At 39.6% G+C, this 26570-nt stretch overlaps 3 protein-coding genes across 4 annotated transcripts in view; 1 reads left to right on the top strand and 2 right to left on the bottom strand.

The window, feature by feature from the left end:
• The first annotated feature begins 486 nt into the window (after window positions 1-486).
• Window positions 487-26570, top strand: part of cmss1 (cms1 ribosomal small subunit homolog) — a 28084-nt gene continuing 2000 nt past the window's right edge. For both annotated transcript variants that reach the window (XM_017410240.3, XM_037976263.1), the window contains exons 1-2: window positions 487-620; window positions 26367-26503. In XM_017410240.3, coding sequence (XP_017265729.1) covers window positions 581-620; window positions 26367-26503 — 177 coding nt within the window. In that variant the 5' untranslated portion in view covers window positions 487-580. The remainder of the gene's footprint in view (window positions 621-26366; window positions 26504-26570) is intronic.
• LOC119616597 (filamin A-interacting protein 1-like) lies at window positions 2359-7837 on the bottom strand. Its single transcript, XM_037976262.1, has 2 exons — window positions 7658-7837; window positions 2359-6406 (listed from the first exon to the last, which is right to left on the bottom strand). The coding sequence occupies exon 2, from the start codon at window positions 6082-6084 to the stop codon at window positions 3874-3876; it is 2211 nt and encodes a 736-aa protein (XP_037832190.1). The 5' UTR covers window positions 6085-6406; window positions 7658-7837; the 3' UTR covers window positions 2359-3873.
• LOC108232447 (filamin A-interacting protein 1-like) lies at window positions 11551-25956 on the bottom strand. Its single transcript, XM_017410235.3, has 5 exons — window positions 25823-25956; window positions 24281-24444; window positions 14036-14166; window positions 13785-13931; window positions 11551-12791 (listed from the first exon to the last, which is right to left on the bottom strand). Exons 3-5 carry the CDS (start codon window positions 14135-14137, stop codon window positions 12576-12578), a joined length of 465 nt encoding a protein of 154 aa, XP_017265724.2. The 5' UTR covers window positions 14138-14166; window positions 24281-24444; window positions 25823-25956; the 3' UTR covers window positions 11551-12575.

The following is a 26570-nucleotide window of genomic DNA, read 5'->3' on the forward strand; positions in this document are numbered from 1 at the left end:
ATATATATTTTTGTCACATATGTCCAGTCTTGTTCAGTTCGGTCTTTCATTAGATTTTAAAATGGCCACAAAAATATTTAAAGAAGTTTTAGTTATCTTAAACATAGTTTTTCCTACTTCAGGCTAAGTTGGGATGACATTAAAAAAATACATTTTTATTAATAGGGATGCTACCTTAGGTATGTTTGGTTTTATTGGTATGACTGACAATTTGATGAGAAGGAATGTTGATATAAATTTTAATAATTGCGAAATGTGGTTTGATTATATGTTACAATGGCTTGCCATACAGGTAAACTGCATTTAAAGCCAAATCCGTGTAACGTTTACTGACCCCAACGTAGTTAAGATGTAGATTGCTTCTGAAACATAAAAGGTGATTTTCTTAAAAGTCATTAACACAAGAAACTTACATATCTATATATTACTAATGTTTAAATTGAGATACCACAGCTTTATTGTATGACTCTGTCATTTTAAAACCCACATCGGGAGTTTGAACAGAGCGACATTGAACGCATCCCCCGGCATGCTCTCCTAGCGGTCTGTTTGGATTGGTCACGTTGCTAAAATCGGGAAGATGGGAGACGATTTGGGTGACGAGTGGTGGGCACACGAAGGTAATTCAAGTGTTCCTGTGCTGTGTTTGTGTTATATTTCTAATGTGATATCGGAGTATCCAAGTTAACGAACGCTGTCGCGAGAAACCTGCTCCCCAGATGCTAACATAAGCTAGCAGGCAAACAGCGCTTTAGCCCCGCATATATTACGTCATTTATCAACAAGTGTTAAACACAGGCTGCAGGTACGTTTTGTGAGGCTCACCGTGAATTTATGGTAAATTGCAGGGAATATAACCACTCTTCCGTGTTATTCTCACAAAGTGACACGACGCTTCATGACCAGAGGATATGTAAACACGTGTCTCTGTGTACATCTATGCTAAAGGCACCAAATTCAAGTCTAAAAGCGCTTTAAGTTTCTCAAACGTCGCCTGCCATGTCGTATACTTTCCCTTGAGCTTCAGAGTTGGGTGTGCTTCACACAGTACTCTTTGTGCAATAATTCGGCTATGTCCATGTTGAACTACATACATGACAGAGGAAGTTCTTCTTGCATGGCCTCATGTTTGCTGCATACCAACAGAGGGCAGTCATTGAAAGTTTACTGACCTGATTGTGATGGACAGCGTTTAAAGCAACAGTGCACCCTTCAGTAAGCATCAAAATACTCCATTTATATTAGTTCAACTCAAACACTTAACCACACAGTCGTTCACAAGTGTACAGACAATACACAGTTTTTAAAGTACACGTGAACACAGTGGCACTACATTAATCATCAAGAACATCAACCACATCCTGTCTTCTTTACTGCATGTTTTACAAGCCAATTTAAATTTTGAGTTAACACAAATGGATAGAATGTGAGATCATTGTATATATTCTATCTAAGTCTATATAGAAACGTTTACAGATGAGCAGTGACTTTTACCAAGCAGGATTTTGATTAACTTGTATTTTTATGCTAATAAATATTAGTATTATGCCTGCAGGCCATGAGGTTTTCATTCTGCGTGGGGGAAAAAAAAATCTTGATCATTTAAGAGTTGATTCAAAGTGTTGTTTCAGTGTGCTTCCAATTTGAAGTCAACAGTATTAGTTTTTTTATGGTCGAGCTTTAGAAAATAAAGCAGCTGATGGACTAGGTACAACACTGATTTTTTTTTTCTTTTTTTTCTTCTATTTTTTAACAGAATGTAATAATTGCACAACTAAACTAAATGTGTGTTTAATAACTTGTACCCTAAAAAATAGTTCATAGAAGGTCATTCTTGCTGAGAAAAAACAAAACAAAACGACTAAATAGTGAGCTAAAATAAGCTGCTTGTAGTTGCTGTTGCATACTCCTTATTGATTAAGGATGAACAGGCATGACCAAATGCTGTTTTTTAAAAATAATAATAATAATGTGTTCATCATCAACAAATAATTCAGTCTATCTATACTTCTAAAAAAGATTATAACATCTATTGTAAAAATTACAATAGATGGGGTGGGGTGTCATTTTTTTGTGTTAACTTAATTCAAGATGCATTTGAATAAAGAAAAGGGTAATAACCAGAATTCAATTCTCTGGATGTCTTTAATCATTGTGAATTTTTTTATTTGTGTTGCATTTCAATGAGGGCTTTGACTTTTTTCTGTAGGTCTGGTATGCCAGGCCATAAGCCCACAGTGCGACGACTCATGATGGGATATGTCTTCGTTGTTTATGTTTTGATCCATCTTGATGGAGCAAAGGCATGTGTCAAGGACTCAAATCCATATGCAGTTCACATCCTGACACATTTTAGCAGCTGTTATTTTATTTCTTTCTTTTGTTTTTTTTTTTGTTCTGGGTCAACCCCATTACTCTGTCGCCCTTTTGTTACTCGCATTTGTATCACGGAGCTATTTGAAAGGAGCGGCTACGAGTCTGACAGGAAATTGACAAGGCTGAAAAGGGTAGCCGAAGTCCATAAGGACGTGAGATCGACTTTGAAGTCGTATGGATGAAGCAAAGATCTGCAAGAGCCAGAAAGACTTACGGTGACGTGTTTTGTGTCCACTAATAAAGAGTCTCTTGAGAGCTTTTGTCAAGATGCATTTTGCTTCCCTAAACTGTCAACAGTTGCCTCATCCTTACCCTGCTAACCGCTGACATCAGGGTAGTTAATGGTTCCCTACACTTGCCTTAACGTGCCCACTATGTCACCACTGTCGTAGAATATATTTAAGTGTCCCTTACTGATGTCTGTTGGTTTCTAATTTAAAAGATGCAACTCATCATTCCTTGGTGACTGGATCTAACTAATTAAAGATATTCAGCATCCATGTGGTGACTCAGGATATTTTAATTTTGCCACTTCATTCAGTAATGTTCACATGACTTAAAAGGTTTGAGCTCATTATATTCCCTTAAAGCCATAAGAGGCAGCATTTAGGTTCTTGCGTCACTTCTAATCTCTCAGTATTAAAAAAGAATCGGCTGACCTAAACACAGAAACTCTATACTGTAGATTGCTGTGGATAGTTTCTTTGCATTCTCAACAATGTCATCCTGGAAGGTAAATTAAAACAAAAAAGAAAAAACCCCCCACAAATCTAGTGACTGTATTTTTGTAAAAGTGACACTGAAAAATTCATTGCATTGTTATATTTTATATGCATTTTACAGACAATAAAATGGTGAAATAAATGTTAACATTTCAAATAAATCAGAATTACATCACATATGTGTTACTGCAGCAAAAAGTACTTAAAAAAGTGACTTTCATTATATTTGAATTGGTAGATGGCAAACTGAATATGTTGAGTTTTTTTAAGTCATAATAATTAAAGGAAATCAGATGAAATGGAATAGAAAAAAAAGCTTTAAAAAATTAGTTTCTAACAAGTCAGACTAAAGTAATTACAATTTAATGTTTATCAAACAAGTTTTTTAGCTTTTTTTTTAACTCTTATCAGCAAACCCACTTTTATAAGTTTAATAAAAGTTACACTTTAATTTTCTTTTCATATTTTTTTTTCTTTTTTAATCTAATCTGTTTGGGTTTTGCGATCGACAGACACATCCCCAACATCTTTAAAAGGTTTTAATGAACAGAAAAAGAAACACATAAAAACCGCTGTAATTAAACACCAAATTGCAACAAATATGTTTAGTTGCAATATCTTACAGACATGTTACACTTGTGATGTTATTACAGTTTAAGTAGCAATATGTAGGTTTTATAAAGGGATAGAGTAAAGCATTAATTATTGGTTATTAGATTCTGGATTACCTTAGAGGAAGTGTGTTGCCTTAGCTGTAGATTTCTAATTTTTGGCCCTAATCGTAAAGGCCACTAACAGTGATGTTTGAGTGTGATGCTGAAGCATTGGCAGGAGATATGGTGATACTACTCGTAATCTTTCCAACACCTTTTACATGACAGCCGTTGGCGATTACGTGAGTCCTTTGTTCATGCCGGAGGTAGTACGGCCCAACAGTCTGAGGGATGCTGTGGGTCATACCGTTCAGAGGGTTGGTATACGGACTTCCCAGGTGAATATGGATCTTACTGTCTTCTGCTGTGATGATGCTCGGACTTGTGTCATTGCTGTTGGACCTCTGATGCTGCCAGCTGCTGGGCCGATCAGGAGTCTTGCAGAAGAGAGCCTGATTTGTAGCCTCTGCTGGCTCGGGAGAGCAGGTTTTGACTGTGACGATCTGAATCGGTGAGTTGCTTTCAGGCGTGGCGGAGCGTGACGTTTTTGGACTTAACACCTGAGAGACTGGCGTTTCGTTCAGTGGGGAGACGGCGCATTCAGGAGCTGAAGAGGGGGTTTTGGGAGTGACCGCAGGTGAGCCTGAGTTCTGGATGATGGTTATTCTCTGCTTAGGTGAGGCTCCGCTTGTTGGTATGGCAGCTGTGCTGGTGTAAGACGTTGCTGCGTCTCTGGAAGGGCTGGTAATCTCGAGCATCGCTGTGTTGAGCATATGATGTGGTGTTACCTTAATCTGCAGGGGCTGCCCAGGTGTGTGTGTTAACATCATCACTTCTCCATTAACATTCTGGTGCATGTCTGTTTCAGAGTGGTTGTTTTGTTGGCATATGTCAGTAATTTCAGTGTTTAAGCTGTTGACAAGAGAGCTTCCTTCATTTGTGACCTCTGTATTGGGGTTCGGGTCCTTGTTAGTGTTTTTTGGATTTATTTTCTCACTGCAGTTGTTGTAGTTGGGAGGCATGCTCTCTGCAGGTTCAGTTTGTACTTCTTTGGTGGTCTGAAGATGGTGCGAAAAGCTTCTGTTGTTCTGGATTTGCCTGTACATGTCTAGCTCACTTGTCAGTTTCTCCATCACCATGGCCAGTTCTTTGTTCTTGACTTCCTGCTGGGTCAGTTTTCTCTGTAGTGTTGTCTGATCCATCTGCACCTTGGTGATTGACTCCTCTGTCCCCATCAGCTTCTGGAGTTTCTCCTTCAGGGTGTCCACTTCTTTAGTTAGAAGTCTAGATTTAACTTGCTCCTTCTGAAGATGGCAGAGGAGACGGTGCTCCTGGTTGACCTCCTGCTTCTCTCCCTGCTTGTACCTGGAAAGCTCCTTCTTTGCCACCTCTAGCTCCTCCGTCAGCACTTGGGACCTCCTCCGTTCATCTTTCAGCTTCTTTTCCAGAGACTCAAAATCCTCCTCCACTTTCATTAGCTCTGCTTCCAACACCTCTTTGTCCTGGAGTCTCTTTTGCAGTTCATCTAGCTCCTTGGTCAGCTCTTTAACTTTGTTGTCCTCTGTTTGGCAGTGATAAGTGGTGTTGTCTGGAATGGAGCTGTTTGTGTACTTCTCCTCTTTCTCTTTCCTGTTATCAAATATGTTTAACTTTTTCTTCATTATAGTTATTTTACTCTGCAGCTCTCTATTCCTTTCCTCCTCTGCTTTTAGCCTGTCTTGAAGCTCGCCTTTTTCCTTCATTATGACCTTAATCTTCTCTTCTAAATCTGCCTTAGACCACAGTGCCAGCTGCTTCTCCTCTCTCAGCCGCTCTGTCATTGTTGCCAAATTACTTTGCTCATTTCGTTTGCTCTCCCTCCTATTAATCTTTTCCTCTGCCTGTTGGAGCCTCTCGGCCATATTCTTTCTGTCCTCCACCAAGGCTACAGTCACCGACCTGAGCTTGCCCAGATCCTGTCGAACGGCCATTTCACTCTTCTCCAGTTGGACCTCAACAGTCTCCAGCTCTCTCACCCGGAGTCTTAAAGTGTCAAGCTCACCTGACATGACCTTGCTGGACTCTCTCTCTCGCTCCAGGTTGCTCTTCAGAGTACTACAATCCTGTCGGCTTTTGCCCAAAGCCTCCTCTAGCCGGTCTAGTTCACAGATTCTGCCGTTGAGCTTGTCCACCTCAAACTTCAGACTGCGGCTGTGACTTGCCTCCTTTGCCAGCCTTCGGTCCAGGTCTCGGCATTGATCCGCCATCCGTATCAGCTCTTCGTCCTTCCCCTCCATTTCCACCACCCTTCTCCTCAGCACCTCCACTTCTGTCAGCGGGCTCGGGGCCGTCATGCTGTTCTGGTTTTGACGGAGGTTGGAAACTTGATTAGGCGGCTCCACCCCAACATGTAGGAATTTAAGCGCCTCCTCTACTTTCGCACCGGCCTTAGCAGCACAGACCCCTTGCTCAATATGAGCGGCGATGGTAGTTAGATGTTTGACGCTATGCTTCTGATCTTCCACCAGCTCGCTTAGACGTTGTTGGTCCTTTATAAAAAGCAGTGCGAAAGTCTTCAGCTTGGTCAGCTCTTCTTTCAGAGCTGATATTTCTCCTTCATTTTTTTCGCTCTTTAGTTCCTGGTATTTTCTCTCCTTTATTAACAAGAGCTTCAGTCTGTGGAGGGAAAAAAAATCAGACTTATGTTAGATTAATCTGTTCAGGCTTCATTCTGACTGTTGTTCTTGAAGGGGTTCTGTGTTTAAACATCTTAAAAACAGATGAGCTGACAAGTTGTTCCAAGTTCCAGCGTGAATATTTTTTTTTTTAAATCAACTTTAGTAATAGTGTATTGTCTTCTAAAACTCTGCTGCAGCTTGGGATCCTCTTTCTTTATCTGGTTTTTATCAGTGACATCTACAACATGTAGAAAGATCTGTATGTGTCTTTGCTGTTGGGAGATTTCTCTCTAGGCAGTTTACAGCCTGTAGGATGCTTTCTCTAGCATGGCAGATGGTCCCCTGGTAGGAATTGTTAGTTAATTAAGAAGTTCTTCTATCCTTGAGTACCTTCAACACCCAGTCACCCTCCCTCTGTGCACCTCGAATGGCACCAAACATCCAGCTCGGAGCAGCAGGAATTCCCCCCTGTTCTTAAAGTAATTATAGACCGGCTACTTTTAGCAAGTGTTGACTAGTGACAACATTTCCCTAGGTCCTTGCTAGAAATGTACAAATATATTAAATGTGTACTGAACAGTTTAGTGTCATAAGACATTCCTGGCTTAATTCTGCATGCTACTACTCACTTCGAAAGTTGCATATTTAAACCTTACAAAGTGGTAATATGTATCTTTACCTATTTTCCTGTGCTGAAAGTTGTGTTTAATTAAAACAAATGTGAGACTATGAATTTGTTTTTTCAATTAAACTAAATTAAATTAATGTACATGCCTCTTTAGAATAACTTTACTTCTGCTACGAAACTTTGTGGTAAGTGCAGTTATAATGTTTTAGGAGCTGGTTAAATTAGCTTAATTTTATTCCTTAAGTAAAATGCAGACTTTAAACGCAGCAAAAGTTTTGTGTGGATTTAATTTTGTTTGTGAATATAAATTCCCTGTAAAGTCAAAGAATTGCAAAAGGCGCAAATGTAACTTTTTAGAAAGCATGGTTTGTGATGTTAAGTGTAGCAATATAACTATAATCTAATGACCTGTAGTAGAGGGACAGAATTTACTAGTTTTAAACGCAAAGTTTAGATTTCAATTAGAAGAGCTCTGACCATTTTCTGTCAGTCTGATCCTTGTAGAGTTAGTGAATGTTTACTTGGTAATCTGTTCCAGATTACCTTGCAAAGTAAAGTAGATTTTTAAGTCTGAACAAACGTTTTCATCTTTTCGTTGTGAACAGAAACTTAGCTTCCTACCTGTGCAGTGCGGTTAGCCTTTGTCCTTCTTTTGAAAATCCTCAGAATTTATTGCCGTTGTTATTTCATGTTTCCCCCTTTTCCCCGAGATCCCAGTGATGTGGACATTCCATCCGGAAAACCAAACATTATGAGAAGTGCTCTGCAAACCGACTCTCGCTCGCAGTCAGCGGCGCCCATTACATCATCAGCAAGTCCTTATATGGGACTCTACAGGCTCTTGTGCCGTGTGTGTGTGTATGTGTGTGTGTGTGTGTGGGTGTGTGTGTTTTCTCTGGACTTCAGCCCATTGCAGATGAGGTCATTGTGCAATCATGCCAAAGAGGCTAATGGGAAGGACAGAACAGGCTTGTGTGTTTGCACGCAAAGAAAATCTTCAAAAAGTTGAGAGGATAACACCGTCTGTTTGCAGATTAGATTAGGCAACCATGTTACCCTTACTACAGAAGTGCCAAACCTTACTTGGCATGTCTCAGGAACTGTTGCTCTTTTTGAAGCATGTAAAGTTTGTTGTGTTGTGTGTTTGCGTGGTGCTCCCATGTGTTTAGAAAAGAAAGACATGTTTTCCAAGTTGTAGCTGCTTTGCCTCGGGCCCGATAACCTGACTGGAAGATGACATCAGCAGTTCATCGGCCCTCAATTACATCCATATGTTTGTTTTTTGCTCTCTTTCTCTTCCCTCCAACCTTTCTCAAGCTTATTGTTTTCGTTTATTTCTACATCCGGCCTTTTTTTTTCTGTTTGCTTTTCGTCTTTTAAGTTCTCAGTTTTCATTTGTAACCCAAACTTTTAACTTTTCTCCAGCTGTTGTCAGTTTTGTCTCTGTTGGTCAAATGTTGGGCAAAATTTTTTTGTCCTAATCAAGTCTGTGTGCTCTGTGGAGCATTGAGGAATGATTATTCTCCCATTACTCCCACAGCCAGTCTTTTTATGTCACAACAAGAATCCCAAAAATTATAATTGTGACCTAATATTCTTGCGTGTTAGAGGAAAGTACTGGAAGCACAGTTGGAGAAGGACATCAATAGAGGTCTGGTCATGTTCCCCTCTTGGAGCATTTATTTGCACTCTGGCTCCTTGTTCCAGCTTTCACAGCAAAATAAACTTTAGTGGTATTTCTTTTGTCAGGCAAATACCCAGAGCCCCCTCCGATTCGTGCTGCAATTATCAATTTACAAAACACTCATAAATGTGCATGTAAACATTCTTCATTTAACATTTATGTTTTCAAGACTCCTCAAACAAGATATGAATATCTATACATATTTTTTTCATATTGCATTCATGAGATGCAAGTAAATCTGACACATCAGGGCCGAGTATGTTTTTTAAAAAAAGGGTCTGTAACACTGCTGAAGGCTGTGGTCTGTCTTTTGCTGAAAGAATGAATCGGTCATTAAGATTATTCATGCTCATGCCAGAGACCGCAATAAGAAATCGAAGTCACGGTTTATGCATTTTAGCAAATTCACAGAGTTTATGCAGCACTTAAAAGTTTCTGTAAGCTTTGAGCAGCCTGACAATTTAAGGGCAGCACCAGCATTCGCAAAACCTATTTTGTTACAGTTTTTCCCTTTTTACTACCGTCTGGTTTGTTATACTGTTCTCTTGATATGTAGCATAGCACTTATTTATAAGTTGACGATGTAAAGTTTGTACTCTGAATGTAGCTGGCATTCATTTTAATTCTTTAACTGAGTCAGGACGACTGGGTATCAGAGGTAGTAGTTGGGTTTTAATTTTTAATGGTCACTTTATGTTGGTATGGCTCTTGTTGGGAAATAAAGTCATGTGGAAAATTTGCCCCGAACTGAACCGAGAGAACACCTTAATGACTGGTCTCAGCTTTAACACTTTATTACTTGGAAGTTCTATTTGAAAACCCAAGTATTAAGTAGGCATGTTAAGCAAAAATGCTCTGTGAATTTGTCCAGTAATTATATGATTTTTAGTCAGCGATGCTGGATCAGCATGGAGGGGGATGCACGTATTCTGAGAGTAAAGCTGAGCTCACTCGTGACCATAGTTTCCAATTTAGAATTCTTTCAAAATAAACTACCTTGGCAGAAAGATGCTGAGATGTTCCACTTTTTTTTTTCAATTCTGGAAGGGGGGAGTGCTCTGACTGGAAAAGCATCATTATAAAACAACGTGGGATGTCCTTATTAGGTGCCGGTATTAATAAACAGAAAAGGAAAAAAAAAACGGTTGCATTAGTTGTTTCAGTTTGCCTATTTTAAATAGACTTTGCGTTTTCAAAAATACCTGCCTATCCCTAGTTTAAAATAAACCAGATCAGAAATCCTATTTAAATTTTGGAAATTGATCCTGTGGTAAAATACTTTAATGTTCTTCAGCCCCAAGAACATAAAGTCAGTAGAACAATTTGTTTGTACTTCGATTCTGAAATTCTCAGTCAAATGGGGAGATGTTTGATATCTTTTGTGGAATGTAAGAGATACATCCTCCTCATTCTTTTCATTTTTTTATCCACTGACCAACTCCTAAAGCAGACTTCATCAGCTCTTGCCTGATTTAGGAAAGGGACAGGCATCTGGATCACTTTTCTTCAACTTCCCATCATTAGGTTAAATAAACCTCTAAATTATAATGAAACAACTCTTTCGTTAGTGGAGTACTTTCACTCTTGTTTTCATAGTGCCCTCTTTTAATCCAGGGTTAAGGCTAAAAGTGGTCATTTTTCTTTAGTTGCTGCTTTTTAACAGTTTTCTAGTTGTTTCAGGCTACTCTTGTATGAGTTTTTGGTCACAGAAACAATGGAATGGAGAGGAATAAAGAAAACCAGCTGTGCAGTTGTGTGTTCTTGCTTTCTTGTAATTACCAGCATGTTTTTTTGGGGGGGGGCTGACCTCATATGTTCAGTATAGCTAATAAATGAACTCGACAGCTTGAGATCAGAGCAAAGGTTCTGCTCCGATTTGATGCGCTGCCAGACTCCAGTGGTACGTCCTCGAACACACAACTGGCAGAACAGTCCGATGGTGGATGAGTTTTACAGTAAAAGACGAACAGAACAGCTGTGGTTCCGTAAGGGCACAGTCAGTTTTACTCTGTCCTGAGCGGAATCCAGAAAATGCCCCCCCCCCCTTAAATTCCCACATCTGTAGCAGTCACTGATGATGTGTTGATGAGAAGTGAAAATGTGAAGGATTTAAAAGTGCTTTGTAAGTGCTGAATCAAGTCTCCGATGAGTTTGATTTAATTCAGGCTTTGCAGGAACAGACAAGAGCTCATGTCTTTTGCGTGTCGAGCATGTGTGTTTGTGGTTGTTCCTGTGAAGCTCACACTGGCTTTAAAGCATGTTCCGATAGCTGAGGTTGGAGCCGTCGCACTGCTGCAGCAGCATTGTGATGTGCAGAGGTAATCATCCTCTGACACGCAACGGGGAGGCTATAGAATAAAGTGATTATGGAGCGGGAGTGGAATGTATGTATAATTCACCCCTAAAACAGTCATCTGCTCCGCACATGGCACCTGGCAGAGCTACTTTTGGAGAAATGGGTGCAGATTTTGTTTTGTTTTGTAGTTGAAGATGATGTAGAGGAGGAGGGACGATTCTTTCAGTTAAATAATTAGACAACTTAAAACTTAGATGGAAGTAGAACGGTGCAGAAAGAGAAGGTTGTCCGACTCAAAATCCTCCTTAAAATCACTTCAAAAACGCAAAAGTAAAGAAAATGGTAAATTGCCAGAGCTAAACTAGAATATTTTACTGTCTGTTTGCGCAACAATGATTAAAAGATGGTTCAGTTATTAATAATAAGCAGGTGAAGAAAAAATTAGAACAAGACAGCCATTGGCCAAATGACAGCCATTGGTTGTCTGTAAAACAAACTAACAAAAACAATCAACATTTGGTATTTCATATTATCAGTGGTCAATTTTATTTTTCCTCACGATTACAAGATATACAGTATTCACATCATAGACATGCTGTCTACGTCTTTATTGATCACCTTAATGCCAAAAGTGAACCACATTAACTTTATTAGGGCATGTTGAAGGCTTCAACATTGTATTTAAATGGATAGAATTCTAGTGAACCTAATCACTCTACAGGCATGCCTATTTTTGGTCTTTAATTGCATGTGTGGCTGTGGTGGATCAGAAAAGCTTTTTTCAGTTTGGCACACAGTTCCAGACAACAAGTCTCCGTCCAAGGCTGCAAGCCCAGTGCGGGCCCGGCCTCTACACGCTGAGATTACAGACTGGGCTCTGGTGGTACATGAGCCGAATCAACCAGGAGCCTCAACCAAAAAGCTCTGTTGTTGGCCTGAAATTGCATGGGAGGACTGGTGACCAGCTTTATATTAGCCATATTCTGAGGCCACATCTAAACACACTCTATTTAGGAAGATGATCATTCCAGCAAACCCTCAGTCCATTTTCTGAGTTCAGAAGAGGGCCTCAGTGTGTAGTGTGTGGTATTTGGACTCGAGCAGGAGAGTGGCAATTTGGACTGTACATTTAATTGCATGTGAGTGCATGTTTGTGTGTTTACAAGAGAGAGAGAGAGAGAGAACAATGCCAGGCTGACTGCAAAATCCAACCAAGGCCAGGGTGTAATGGACTGTGTCTGAGTGGAGTAGCTGGAAGTACCATCTTGAGGTCACATGCACTGTCTTAGTGGAGATGCTACAGCCAATAGTGCCTCACTCACTCAGCCATAACGAGCTTTACAGACTAATATAAACTAAAAGAATCAAATCCTACAGGGCTCAGGTTTGATTTGTTCCACTGTGCTGAAATACTTTACCCCTCAGCCTCTTTTCCTCTAGCTGTTAAGCCACACATCTTCTAAATCTAGGACTCGGATAATCATGGTTTCTTACAGGAATAGCTTCAATACAGGCTACTAATTTTGTGGGAGCTATGAAATAAAAATGATTATCTTTGCTTAGGCATTAATTTGAAATCTCATTTGATGCACAGACCTCTCCCTGTCCTGCTCCAGCAGCATGGCGGGGCAGTTCCTCCTTTGGTTGAAGGCTTTGTGGCACTTCTCTCGCTCCACTAGTTTGTGTAGGGTCTCATCACGGGAGTGACACACCTCCTCAAGCTGCTCCATCATCTGCTTGTAGGAATACCTCTGGGTCTCCTTTGAGTAACTGAGCTAAAGGATGAAGTGAAACAATACAACTTAATGTCATGAAGGGAATTGTGAATTGTTCTTGCTTTGAGTGAGGTAGAACCAACTCTACCAAACACAAAAATGACAATAACTTTGTCAGATATTGAGCTACAATTTGCTGTGGTTGTAGCTGAGTGTCATCACCAACACATACTCCAAGCACTACAAGTTGTTCAAGATCTTTGCTTAAAACTGTGAAATTACCTGTTTAAGTCAACCCTGTAGGTTGGCAAAATATCTCATGAACCACTGGTTTGACTTTAAAAAAAAACTCTGAGAGCACAATCATTGAATGTATATCTAAAACTGATTAGCTTTTGGAGTCAACCCAACTCAAGATTAACCCAAACTGTTGCAAAAATGGTTATGACTTAATAAATTTTACAAATATTAAGATAAAAGTTAGTGGGGTGGTAACTAATTGTCATTAACAACACAAACTTTAAGGCCCTAAGAGATCTCTGTTATTTCTAAACAGAGCATGATCTTAGTTTAAAACTTGGATGGCATGTAAGGTAGCAGAATACCGTATTTATTTATTTCAGTATGACAAGTCTAATGTTTTATCTTTTGCCTCTCATGTAGATTTTGTTTAGAACTTTTGAGATTTAAAACTTTCACAATTTTGATGCCCCTTGAACATAATTTACAACCATATTTGTTTTTAGCATTGTAGCAACCATGCAGTTTATAAAAAATAATTTCAAAAGTTTTCACTGTTCCTGAGAAATAAAACAAAGCTGGCAAAAAGTAGTCCCTTAGTTCCCATATTTGTAATCATTGTAAAACTACACATCCACCACTTGCAACACCTGTAGTGCAAAATAACAAATTTGTGCAATGATGCAGCAGTAATAAATGCTCTTTTGACAGACAGTAATGCATTCATCTCATTGCATTTGATTATCCACTCCATATGGTGTCTAGTTTTACACTATTGGCTGTTGGTACCCCAGCAGATGATGTTTTGCTCACCTCCTGGAAGTGGTCCTGCTGGGCCAGAAGGGAGTCTCTCTGCAGGGCACGAAGCCCCATCTCCTTTCTGCTGAGTCCATAGTGGGCTCCCAGTAGAACCGAGTCTGTCTTCTCTGATTTCAAAACGGCTATTACCTCATCTCTGGCCTGGTGCGACAATCATCGGAATAGAACATTAGATTTAATTTGACTGTTTATGTAACATCAGCTAAAAACTGAATGTGCATGCAAGGTTGAGCAAATGATCCTACCTGTAGTTCTCCCTCCAGGATACTAAGAAAAAGCAGCAAGTCATCACAGGACACGTCTTCTCTTGAGTATTCGCCCTTCCACTTTTCTTCATTGCCTTCCATGTTTTGGGTTGTGATTTTAGAGGAGAGGGCTGGAGGGGTGAAAGAAACAGTGGTTGATATTGGTATTTTTAATATCTCTTTTATTTAAAGAAACAACTTTACTTCTGTGACCTGTGCTCTTCAGCTGAAATGTATGGACCATGGACCTAAAAATGCTAATGTATCGATTAATGATGTGTGTTTGCATCAATAATCTAAGAAAATAAGATTCCCTAAATTAGATAAATCACAAGCCTTTGTTGGCAGACTGTAATGTCGTGTATTGTGGTAGAATTTGAGGAAGGCCTAACGGTATTATAAAATGGATACCTCCCAACCCTGCTCTACAAGTGGTTGTTCTATAGCTTTTATAAACAATTATAAAAGCTATACAAGTTATATAAGCCTTTATGTGCTAATTCAGAGTCAGAAGACTTCTTGTCATAACAGTTAGTGTTAGGGAAGTGGATAGACCTGCGTTTGGCATTGCTTTGAGTGAGGCTTATGTCATCTCATAGTTTCACTCTTGGCAAATTTACAGCAACTATTATTAATTTGACTGAATAAATGGATTTAAGGCTTCCAGGAAGTCCTTCAGATAAGCTTGATGTAGAGTGCGTGTTTGTGTGTGTGTGTGTGTGTGTGATATGTCTTCTGTGTGTGTGTGTGTAATCAAAGCAAATCTCATCAGCTAAACACTGTCTGATTCCCAGCTTTCTTTGAGTTATGGCTCTCATTCCAGAAAACAAGCAGGTTCATATTAGCGAAAGATGATGTCATCTCTTCATCTTTGCCGTTTTCTTCCAAGCTCCCACAGTGGCCTTCTGTTTTGTTCTTTCTTTTATAGGGAAAAGTAACTAAAGGTGTTTCTATTACGTATTTTTATGTTTTGAGCAAAAGCTGTTTTAAGTAAAACCTCATTAGACATTTCAAATGTGCTTATTTGAAAACTGTTTAACGGAGAAGCAGCGTGACTCTGCTTTTACCAGTAGCTCTTTCTCTTTACTAAGTACACATAGACAAAAACATTCAGGTCTAATTGCTGTCATCAAGGCCTCAGAGCAACCTTGAGACTTTTCAAATAAAGCAGGACTGTTACGCAAAGGATAAACACTGCGCAAGAAAAATATATTCAACAGTAAGCAAGATGTTGATTAAGCACTGGTTAAGAATTGAGCAAACATCATTAAGACAAACCCATTTGAAAATCAGCCTTTCTTAAAGGATTGGTCTATTTTTGGGGGCTTCTGTGTGGAAAAGAAGGAAAATTCTTGCATTTTTTTTAACTATCTTGGGTTTCTACTCATTTGTTAACATTTGTTCTTGATTTCTGCTACAGCAAAAGGCAACAGAAGCTCCTAACGCAAATGCTTAGGACTTTTATAGAAATTTAACTTTTTGATTTGAAAGCAAGACATCATACTCAGGCAGCTGTGGAACAGTGGTAGGGCAGCCATGTTGGGACTGGAAAGTCGCAGGTTTGATTCCGAGCCACGCCCATATGTCGCAGTGTCCTCGAGCAAGGCACCTAATCCCTAACTGCTTCCCAGGTGCTCAAATAGCTGCCCACTGCTTCACTTGTGTGTATCTCACATGTGTGTTGGGTCAAATGCAGACAACATACAATGATGAAAACATGTAGCACTTTCTTCTTCTTTCTTTCTTTCTTTTGCATTTAGATATTGTGCCGTTCTTCCCCCAAACCACTGACTCGCTGAGCTTCTAAAAGTCCCTGTTTGTTTAAACACGCTCTGCTTCACCTCTAAATGTTGTTTCCAGCTCTCTGATTTACCTCTGCTTGTACAAATGTCCTGTACCCAGTTTCACCCCTTGTCCTTGCACTCAGGCTTCTGCCGTACCCTCATGAGACATTTCTACTTGGATTTTTATTTTTTCCTGCTTGCTCTTGGATTGCTATGAAACACCAGCCTTAGCCAATAGAACGCCAGCTACAACAGACGTCACTGCCTCTTTGTGGGCGCAAATGGTTTATTTCGCAGCGTCTACTTCAGATGATTACTAGTTAACAGACTTCAGCAGATCACTTGCCAACGTTTCACCAAACTCAGTTAAGTAAGCACATATGTCATTATAATAGCTATAATTGGAAATTAATCCACAGTTTAGCTCTGTGTCAGCATGGCCAGCCAGTTGATGGCTGCATTTTGTTCAGTAATCTCTCTGAAATAATTATAAACATTGTTTGAACAGATTTTACAACAAATCTAGTCATTGAAATATTGTTAATTTATCATATTGTTTTAATTGTATAGAAAAATACTGAGGTCAAAATGAAGGTTGACTTGCTTGGATGACTTGCAGCAAATTTATAGTGTGATCATTGCTTTTGGCCCCACTTTCTGGTGCCCCCTGATGCTGATCCTTAGCATTCTTGCATAAATAGGAAAATCTGTGACACTATAGGGTTTTCTGAGCATCGTTGGAAAAAGATATATACACAAGGCTCACCTCACCAGTTGTGTTTTCATGGTGTTAGAAAGTCCCTTTTCCTCCTAATCTTTTTTTAATTGTAAATGCACTGAATTTACGTAGTGCTTTGCCAGTCTTATTGACTGCTCAAAGCGTTTTTGACATGTTCATTCATACACATACACATCAATTTGCAAATCAGGGGCAATCTGGGGTTCAGTGTTTTACTCAAGATCACTTTGACATGTGGTGGAGGAAGCGGGAATCGAATTGATAACCACCCAATTGGCAGATGACTGCTTCCCCCTCGGAGCCACAACCGCCGCCCCCCAGGCTGTTGGCAAGCGATCTGCGGAAGCTAGTTCACCAGTTGATGTAAAGTACAACAAATGCTCCCACAAGAAGGCAGTGATGTCAGCGATGTATCTGGCATGCTATCAGCCACTACTTTTGTTTCAAAGCAATTCAGAAGTGAGGACTGAAAAGCCTTTAATGCAAGGAGAGAATCTTAAACTGGAAAGCAGTAAATTAGTTCAGTGAACAGCGTATCTGACTGCAGAAATAGTTTTGAGGTGATGCAGAGCAAATTTTGCACACAAGTGAGGACTCTGAATTTACTAGTTTTAAGTCTGAAAGCAAAAAATCCTCCTCAAAGTTGGAAACAATACTTGTAATAACAGAGCAACATAGGGTCTTACTCAGAACACATTTACAAGATAGAGTCACAACATTCAGAAACAAAAAATCCAATCTGTCAAAAACTATGTGGAGTAAAAGATAGCTTTGAGTGTGCGGATTAAAGCAAAACTTCATCAGTCTGCAAAGGGTTCAAGTTGAAATATAGACATGGGGGAGAATTGATTTGAAATATTGAGCTTTGGCGCATAATCTCTGTGGTGGCCTGGAGCCAATGTACCTTAGACACGAGTGGTAATATATTTCATTATTGTACGTCTTTTTATCTGATCGGGCCTTTTTAATGCGTACAGTCGAGCCATGACACATGCTTCTGTTTTCTTGCCCTTGGCTCTTAATTGACTGATGATGAAGGGGTCTGAACACCTCACAAATCTCTTTCTCACACACGAAAACCAGGCTGTTCTTTCTTTATTGTGAACACTGTGTCCAAATGAGCCCATACTTACTGACGCTCAGGCACACTCCCACACAAATTGCGTAACTACCTCAAAACTTAAGTTCTGTCTCGGAGCCAGAGTTGGCCTTAATAATGGTTGCCAGGGCTGCACCACTCAGGACCATTAGCTGGCAGAAAGGTTGGCAGCCTAACATGTGGCCGGCTGTCTCTGTTTATTTATCGGAACACCAAGCAGGGCAGCAAGCCCACATCCCTCCTTCCTGCTCATTTCTACCTTGAAGGGTGCTGACTGTGTTCAGAATAAACCATTACCATGTTCTCGAACTATTTTTATCTTTAACACTCTTTCAGGTCCTCACATGAAGTAAGGGGAAATATGATCATGGGCTAAATATTAATACAGGGTACAGCCCTGTTTAATGTCTGGTTCTTAAAACTAGCTTAGTCTAGCATAGGACTTTTGTGTGAAGCATTGGAGAAAAGATGAATGTTGCATAAAGACGCTGGTGTAGATTCTCAGGCATCCAGGGCATGGCCAATACAAAATATTAATAACTAATTAAAAAACAACACAACTGGACTTTTATTCCGTATTTAAAATGCTGAAGAGTGACGAGCTCCGAGCTTTAAACTCAATGAGATGCTTCATTGTACCAGCTGGAGTCACCTGCAGATTATTCTCACTCCCCTTCCACTGGAGTGTCATTAGGGTCTTTGTTTACATGGTTTACAAGAGAGATGTTTTGGTCACATGCATGAAGGTGTGAATTAGAGGGGACATGACTGGGTATCAGGCTTAATGCTTCTTTCCAAGTTTTTTGAAAGCTGGAAATCTGCGACCTCCTCATGCAGTTCCAACTCCACACTCTCCAGTTTTTTGAATCGAGAAAGCTCCCTGGTTGGGAAACAAAACATATTCAGCTACAGAATGGAAATCCAGTTGAGATGCACAGAGACATGATGGGGGAAGCTGTATAACATGCAGTTAAGTAAGGTTTTTACAGTGCACACATTGTTTTGTCATGTTTGAGGCTTTTCAGCTCACCCGAAATGCACGATAAAGCCTGTAGAGACCTTTGACTTACAAGTTTGTACTCACCTTAAAAAGCAGTTTGAACCTTGCTAATGTGCACAGGCTCGTATTTTATTTTTAGGTCAGCAGTGCCAACGCATTTAACTTAAGGGTCAACAGTTTTACGCTCCAGCCACTAATAGGTGGCACTAATGTGATGGTTTGTCAACAGTCTGTTAAAAAGAAAATAACTTCCAGGGATTTCTCACCAGGAATTAGACAAGTTTTCTGTCCGTGTGATTGCTAAGTAATAAATTATCATAATGTTAGTTATAGTAATTCCCTTACTCAGTATGTTCTCAAACAAGTGTCTTTGTTGGTTTTCTGTTTCTGCTTGTGGTTTGACTCTTGGCCCTCTTTATACGTTCTGTATTGGGCACCAGCTTTGAAATGGAAGTTTTATTGTCACTGTTTGGCTCTCACAGTCTGCTGTCTGAAGCCGTTTATGAGGGTCTGTCGTGTCCTTCTGCAAAACTTATGGCACACGGGTCTCGTGACTGACTGCACACTGAGCACCTGGAAAGTACAGTCTACTCAGGTATAATGTGGCACATGCAGACTTTATTGTTTTAGGAACTTCTTTTTGTACTTGTACGTGTACATGTACACTTTTATATTTACTTCATATTCAAACTATATCAGGGATCAGATCTTTTTTTTTTGCCAGGATTCATCTTTGGCTTCAAGTTTCCAGAGTCAGTGTATTATAGCTCTGGATAGCTAATGCCTATTTTGGGTAAAAGAACAGTACTGTGAGATGGCTGGGAAGAGTGTTACTGCAGAGTAATTGGACAATTTGGAAGCCAGCTAGAGAAACTAGAGATGTTTTATAGTGCGAGTTAATTTTGCCTCCAGTAGAGCTGTTGTGTAAGTGCTGTTGGAATTATGAGTGTGATTAGATGGCACACACTGAGAAACTAACGGGGTGTTTCTGGACGTTTCTGAACTTAAAAACTCGTGTTCACTGTCAGAAGGCTCTGATCTGGCGTGTGGAGAAGTGCCCGCTTACAGAACAACACGGATTACTGCCAGTAAACAAAGAATTCTTTGTTTTTCTGCAGTGTAATTATAACATCTTTGTAGGTGATCTCCATCCATTTTTATAAGTGATCCTCCCAGTAACTGATGACTTATACATGTAAGATCTTAATACTGGATGATTGTTGCAGTCTGAGCTCCAAAATTTGGTTCATTTTTTTTTTTACACTGTTTTGTTCATTTTTCAATGATGGGACCATCAATGCTTTTCTGAAGGAGCAAAGTGGAAGGAGCAGCATAAGGTCAATAAAATAATCATGATTTTTGCTGTAAGTGTGATGAACACATTTTAGTGACTTCATGCTTTATTTAACTGACTACATAAAGATCTCTCATTGATTTAAGTAGGTTTTTAATAAGAGTTTAAATGTTGTTAGACCTTGCTGTTTACACATAATGATGTCAGTTTTCTAATTCTGATGTTGCTTTAGCTAGAGTAAAACAGTGAGGGAAGTCTAAATACCTCTAAAGTATGAGGTCATGTATTACTGTGTAGCGAGTTTATATTTTAGAATTGGCATCCTGAATAATATTTGTTTCACTCTTTCTTTGTAACGGTTTTGTTGAGTCATTTGTTTTGGATGTTTTAAGCCTCATGGGTGGTCTTTCCCACATTACAGCTGCAAGTCTATAAATCAAATGGCCCCCAAAATGGTGGAAAGCAAAACAACAACCACTTGTTGGTGAGCAATATTATGAATTATAGTCCACATTGTTTTGCAGTGATGTAAGTTGTCCTACAGGAGTTGTTTTTGTTAAACAAGACTCTGTGGTAAGACACTTACTGAAACCCTAAATTCCCCTCATTTATATGCACTAAAATTTTGACAGATATTTACTTTCCACACAAATATATTTAACTCCCACGTTCAATCTCACGCCAGAGCGTAGGTAACTTGTGTACTCCATCTCTAGGTTGTACTGGTCAGTATGAAGGATGAAACATGAAAGATGTGTTGGAGATGTTTACCCAGATGATGCGTGCCGCAGGAGAATTAGAAAACAGAAGAAATTAAAAGGGGGAAGAAATCTATGCAGAACCAAAGTCATGTTAATAAGAGAGTAGAAGTGGTTTTAAAGAACTCCTCCAGACATGTCCAAATATAATAAAATGTTCTTAGAAGAATGGCTTGATTTATAATTTGAATGCTATGCATCACCTAAAACATTTCACAAATCTGCACTTATATTCAGATTACTTTTTAATCAACTGCATGAAAGATGTCAAGGACTTCAGTGGTGGTCTGTGCTCAGGGTTTGTGAAATGTATGGTTTCTAAATCGCTCTTAAGCAACAAAGTGACGTTTTACACAAAAACCTGACATGAATTTCAAAATAATGTCCTACAGCACAGTAGAAACTATAAAGACGTAACATTTATCATAGTAAATCTTTCTAGTGGTGGGCTTAAAGCAGTAGTTTGGTACTTTAAAAAAAAAGAAATTGTTTTGTCCAAACCCACCACTTTACATGTCGCAATATGTTGGCAAGATTAGGAAATTAGGATTTGCGCTTCTAATTTGTGTAAAAGCTTAAAAGCTTTGGGGTATTTACATGGCCTTGTATCTCTGATTAGCACCTGCTGTACAGCATCCCCAGGAGCTCTGATCACACTCTGCCAGCCAGGACTGGCTTTACTTAAACACGTGGCTGTGGGCGTGCCAATCTAACATTAGTGACTAAAGCACACAGATCAGTCAGTGAAATAGAAACTGTCACACAGACATGACAATGCAGCATTTTTCTAACAGCCCACTCTTCTTAGACTATTGAAATTAGACAATATGTTAAGGATAATATAATAAATCCATCAGCAACTCATCAGATACATGCTGCAGCTGTGATTGTGATGAAGAGCAATAGAAGCTGGAAGTAAGGCCTCTGAGCGTCATACCTGTTGAATATCAGAAGAGCCTAATGTAACAAGTTGCCTGCATCGCCTGTCATAAAAGGCGGGCGATCGTGTAATTGCTTTTTTTCTGCGTCTTCATTTGTTGGCAAAATATTTCAGGAAGCACTTTTCAAGATAACCCCGTTCAAAATGGCCGTCATTAATCAACGTCAGCAAACACAAATATACTGCAGCTGTAACTCGGTCAGTTTTAAAGACACTGAGCTGAAGGTCGGTGTGGTAGTAGCTGAGAGTCATTCACAACACATACTCTTAGTGCTAACAGATTGTGCAAGATATGTCTGTCTGTTAGCAAAATGTCTTGAACGAATTGAACGGATTTTAACGAAACCCTCATTTCAATCAACAGCTGTAACCTCGTTTTTTATGCAGTTGTGTCAGCACAGTTTCAGTTTACTTAAGCGAGCTCATCAGTTTTAAACGCAAAATTGTGGCCCATTTGTCTTAAGCAGAAACAATCAACTGTTTCCTGAAACGAGTCGATTGGTACTCATTACATCCAGTCAGCACCATCGACCGTCCATTAAAACCAGTCAACTCTATCGATCGGCCATTAAAGATTACTGGGCCGCCCCATTTCCTTGTATGTGATTTCTCTCCACAGCCATTGGCTCTCATTGATCTATGGCCATCTAAGCTGTAACCTTATTGCCCTGTATGAGTCTAAAAGCATATAGGTTTCCTTCTTCTGACTCGACCATCGCGAAGCTCTGTAACAAAGAGGGAATTAAGAGTTCTTGGATTTTTAAAGACCCCTAAATGGCTCAGTGTCTGCTGTTTTTCAAACAGTAGTTTTGGACTTGAGCTCTTTTTACACAGTTACGCCATATTGTGCATAAAGACATCCTTGTAAAACCACAGCAAAATCAGAGGCGGCTCATTGCTGCATCAGTATGTGCTTACGAACAACAAGGCAGCATACCGAAATCAACAGTGACAAGATAATTTGTTAGTTCTGTGCAAGACATGCCACCCCCTTCTCAACACATTCACTATTATTTGGAGCTGTGACTACCTACATACCTACGTTGCTAGCTCAGAGGTGTGTCAGTGGTGAATCGACTTATCCTTCCCATTCCAACTATATGCTTTTATAAAGACAAAAATAAGTGAAGGTGAAACTGGCTTGGCTGGAAACTGCTGTGTAAAAAGGACTACAGTCTGACTTTATTCCTGCTTCTCATTCTTATTTTAACAGTCATGGTAAAATGTAAACATGCCACCTTTTAATTCTGTGGTTTTATGTATCAGGACATGATTAAAAGTATATTCTGCTCCTCACCAGGTTAAAATTAAATTAAACATAACCTCAGGTTATATTGCACCAAATCAGTATTTATTAACAAAAACTCTGGTAAAAAAAAATGTAAAAGAACTAAAGACAATGAAGGAGTTTGTAGGACTACATTCAGCAGCAAAAGCTTGAAGGAGTTTTCTTTGACATGATCAGTATTTAACGTCATTGTGGAGGAATACTCTGTTTTTAAATAATATTGTTTAAATTTGCTAGTGTTCTCTTAGGATCTTTCTACAGCATTCACTTAGGTTGATGACGCTGATTTGGGTTGGACATTGACTTGGCTCATGCAACACCTTGATATATACAGAGTGGTTTATGGTCAACATAGTGACTGCAAGTTTCTTTGGTCCTTTGGCTGTAAAACAAGCCCAAATCATCATCAAGAAGTGTTTGTTACTAATATCACATCTCATACTGCTTTAAGATTTTGTTAAATAATGGCACAGTTAAAATATGTTGTGTTGTTTTTCATTTTAGGGTTTATGTACCTAATTTTAAGACTTTGTGGGGAAGCAGCTAATTTTATTTTAATCACTTCCTGTTTTACTAGTTTTCATAGACCCCTATTTTTGAATCCAGTGATAATGCAGCATTACATTTCCCCTCTCCAAACTACTACAAAGCTGCACCTGTGCAAACCTGTGCAATATGCAGCGGTATTCAAATGGATAGGTTAAAAATAGGGTAAAATTGTCAAATGGATAGGATTTAGCAACATCTACAGGCATAATTGCATACATTCACACACTCACGCACGTAAACTCAAACATCAAGAAAGTGACATTCTGAAACCCATGGGCCTTAAAGACGAGTAAATTCTCTTTACTCCTTAAATAGCAAGAAAATAAACCCTGAGCCAGCCACTCTTTAGTTAAAGTATACCATTGTGCCAGTGGTTAAACGTATTTAAAAAGTCAGCCTGGCTGCCGTATCAGCACCTTAAACTCATTTAAACATTTTGTTAACTTCTGTGCCCTCAGGCTTATTGTCGAGCACTTCACAGCTCATTGAACACAGAACACCAATGTCAGGTGGTTTCGTTTAAAGTTACCAACTCAGGCACCCAAACCATGCCACTGGATGGTGCGAAAGTCACATTTAGAAAGGTCAAACAACCGTATGGGTTTGTTTACATAAGCAAAAAAAAAAAAATCTTGCTTGATATAACAAAATCTAATCATTCTAAAGAAGGAACACTTAAATGTCTTCACTTCTGTCTCAAAGCTGCTTTTATATTGATTTAATGACACATTCAATATAAGTTCATTAGTTAACAAATAGCCATTACCAACAGTAACAAGTAGCAAAAGTCTTACCTTCTACCAGGTCAGTAGATCAGTTTTTTATATACAGAGCTGGGTCTATTAAACAACACGATCATTGCATGAAGGTCCTCTTCAGCTCAGTAACTCGACACGACCCAGTCTCTTCTTTGATCGTTGGCATTTTTCCCTTCAGCTGTCCACCATGAGAATGAGGTCTGGACACAAAGAGAGAGAGGATGTAATGGTTTGCTTGGCCAGTCAATAAAGGGTGTGGTCTTTTAAGCAAAAAGAGCACTTGGGTGGATGGATTGTCGTAACAAGCAGTAATGGCTGATAATTTAATGTTAAGGAATGGTTCAAAGAAAACTCTATAAAGTCTGGGGTGATTCAAAATTCTACATTAATTACTTCTATAGTCAGTGCGTTTTTAAGGTCCTTGACTGGAATGGCCGCAATGAGCAGTGGTAGAAAACAGCTCTCAAGAGGAAGCGTGCAATAAAGAAAGAAAGAAGCCTTGCAGAATTGATTTGGAGATGGTAAATTGGAAGACAAGGCAGAAAATTTGCGTCACATGTTATTGTGTGGCGTGCCTTTCGGGGAGAGCTCTTGGCTTGGAGCAGTGGTCCGCTGTGGCAGATCAGTGATACGCTCAATTTTCTCAACCGCGTTATATAAGCTCGGCGGTAGCGGCGTCTTACATTTGCGTGCGGGATAAACGGAGCGCCGAAACCAGTTGTAATGTTTGAGATTGCACAGACAGGCGAGAAACAGATTCTGTCGTCTGTGAGAAGCAGCTCAGCAACAAGTAGATTAAAACGGTAAACAGCAAGGTTTCTGTTTTAAAGACATGGGAACACTTTATACGTTTGGATCATATGCTGCATGATTTCTTTTGTGCTCACAGGATGCAGGATGGACCACAGAACCAAATGGTGTTTAGTTATTTAAGGTAGCATCTCACTGGGTTGCAGCTGCTGGAGACTACTTGGTCCCTGTTTTGCTAGAAACCAGGCAAATCTTCCATTGTAGTCTCGCTGAATTCTGTGTTTGCCACCAAGTGACTAGCGTGCCGTTTGAGCTCTAGCCTCTTTGAAAATGACAGAAACTAAACTGAGAAGAGTTCGGGACTTCCTGCAACAACTTTGACTATTTGGAGAGGAAATTTGTCACAAATTGTTTCGTACATGCTCAGCTTGAACGCCTCTCCGACTCACGGGAGGAAACAGAAACGTTTCAAGGCAATCTGGAGGCTCCCTCGCGCATATTGTTTGCCAAAAAGTCACCAACAGTCGCCGCCCAGTGAGGCACTACCTTCAGAGAGAAAAATATATCATATTTTAACAGTTGTTTTCTATTAGTAGTTAATGTTGTAATACTCATTAGGTTCTTCTGATTGGGATTTGGCAAAGAGAACAATTTGATTGAAATCACCCTTTATCCAGACAAGTAGAAGCGTATAACAAATAACAGTCACACACATTCAGACTCTGGCCCTTGTTAATTGTTGGTTTTGTTCGTTAGCTGAAAGAAAAGGGGGATCAGGACTGTTATTTGATATCATAGGAGAACAGGAAGAAGTCCACAGCTAATTACCTTTTTTCTCCACTTGGAACATCCAGGAAGACGGCTGCAGTTCAAGCCCGAAACTTTACAGCTGACTTCAACCCTGGATGTGTCCTAAGGCTTTCGGCCGGGCAACGGTGACTGTTCTGAGCATGACCTCATAGTGTTAGACAAGAGGAATGCAGTGAAAAAGGGTAGCAACAGGGAGGCTAAATATAACCAGATGCTCGGTTTGAGATCTGCTACATTGTTACCTCAGGTAACATTTGGTTGTTTCTGACTGGGGAACACTTAAAGAACAAATGTACAGCTCTAATATTATTGTTCCAGGGTTTAGGCTAAATAAAGACAGTGTTCCCTCATTTTAGGACTTTTAGTTCAGCTCCTAAACAGGAATTTACCACATTCATACATTAAATCAAACAGAGTGTACTCTTATTCTAGAGGCACTTTTTTTTTTCCTTCCCACCGCTCTTCTTCAGCGCTGACCTAAATCCAGTTTAGGATGTGTACACACCTAACTCTTGGAGGTTTTAACAAAGTCTTTTTTTTTTTTCCTCTTTTCTTTTTGCAGATGGATCTGAGGGAGAGGAGGAAACGGAGCAAGACAAACACTCAGCAGAGGAAACGAAGAGGACAAAACCAGAAAAGAGGAAAAGAGGAACAGAGCAAAGCGATAAAGCCAAGAAGAAGAAGAAGGATGGTGGCCAGGTTGGGCCCTCTTGATTGATACAGGAAAATGTATTAAGTGAATGTGAAAAATCTGTATTCACGTTTA

Source organism: Kryptolebias marmoratus, linkage group LG6, assembly GCF_001649575.2.
Source record: "Kryptolebias marmoratus isolate JLee-2015 linkage group LG6, ASM164957v2, whole genome shotgun sequence".
In the NCBI taxonomy this organism is placed as follows: domain Eukaryota; kingdom Metazoa; phylum Chordata; class Actinopteri; order Cyprinodontiformes; family Rivulidae; genus Kryptolebias; species Kryptolebias marmoratus.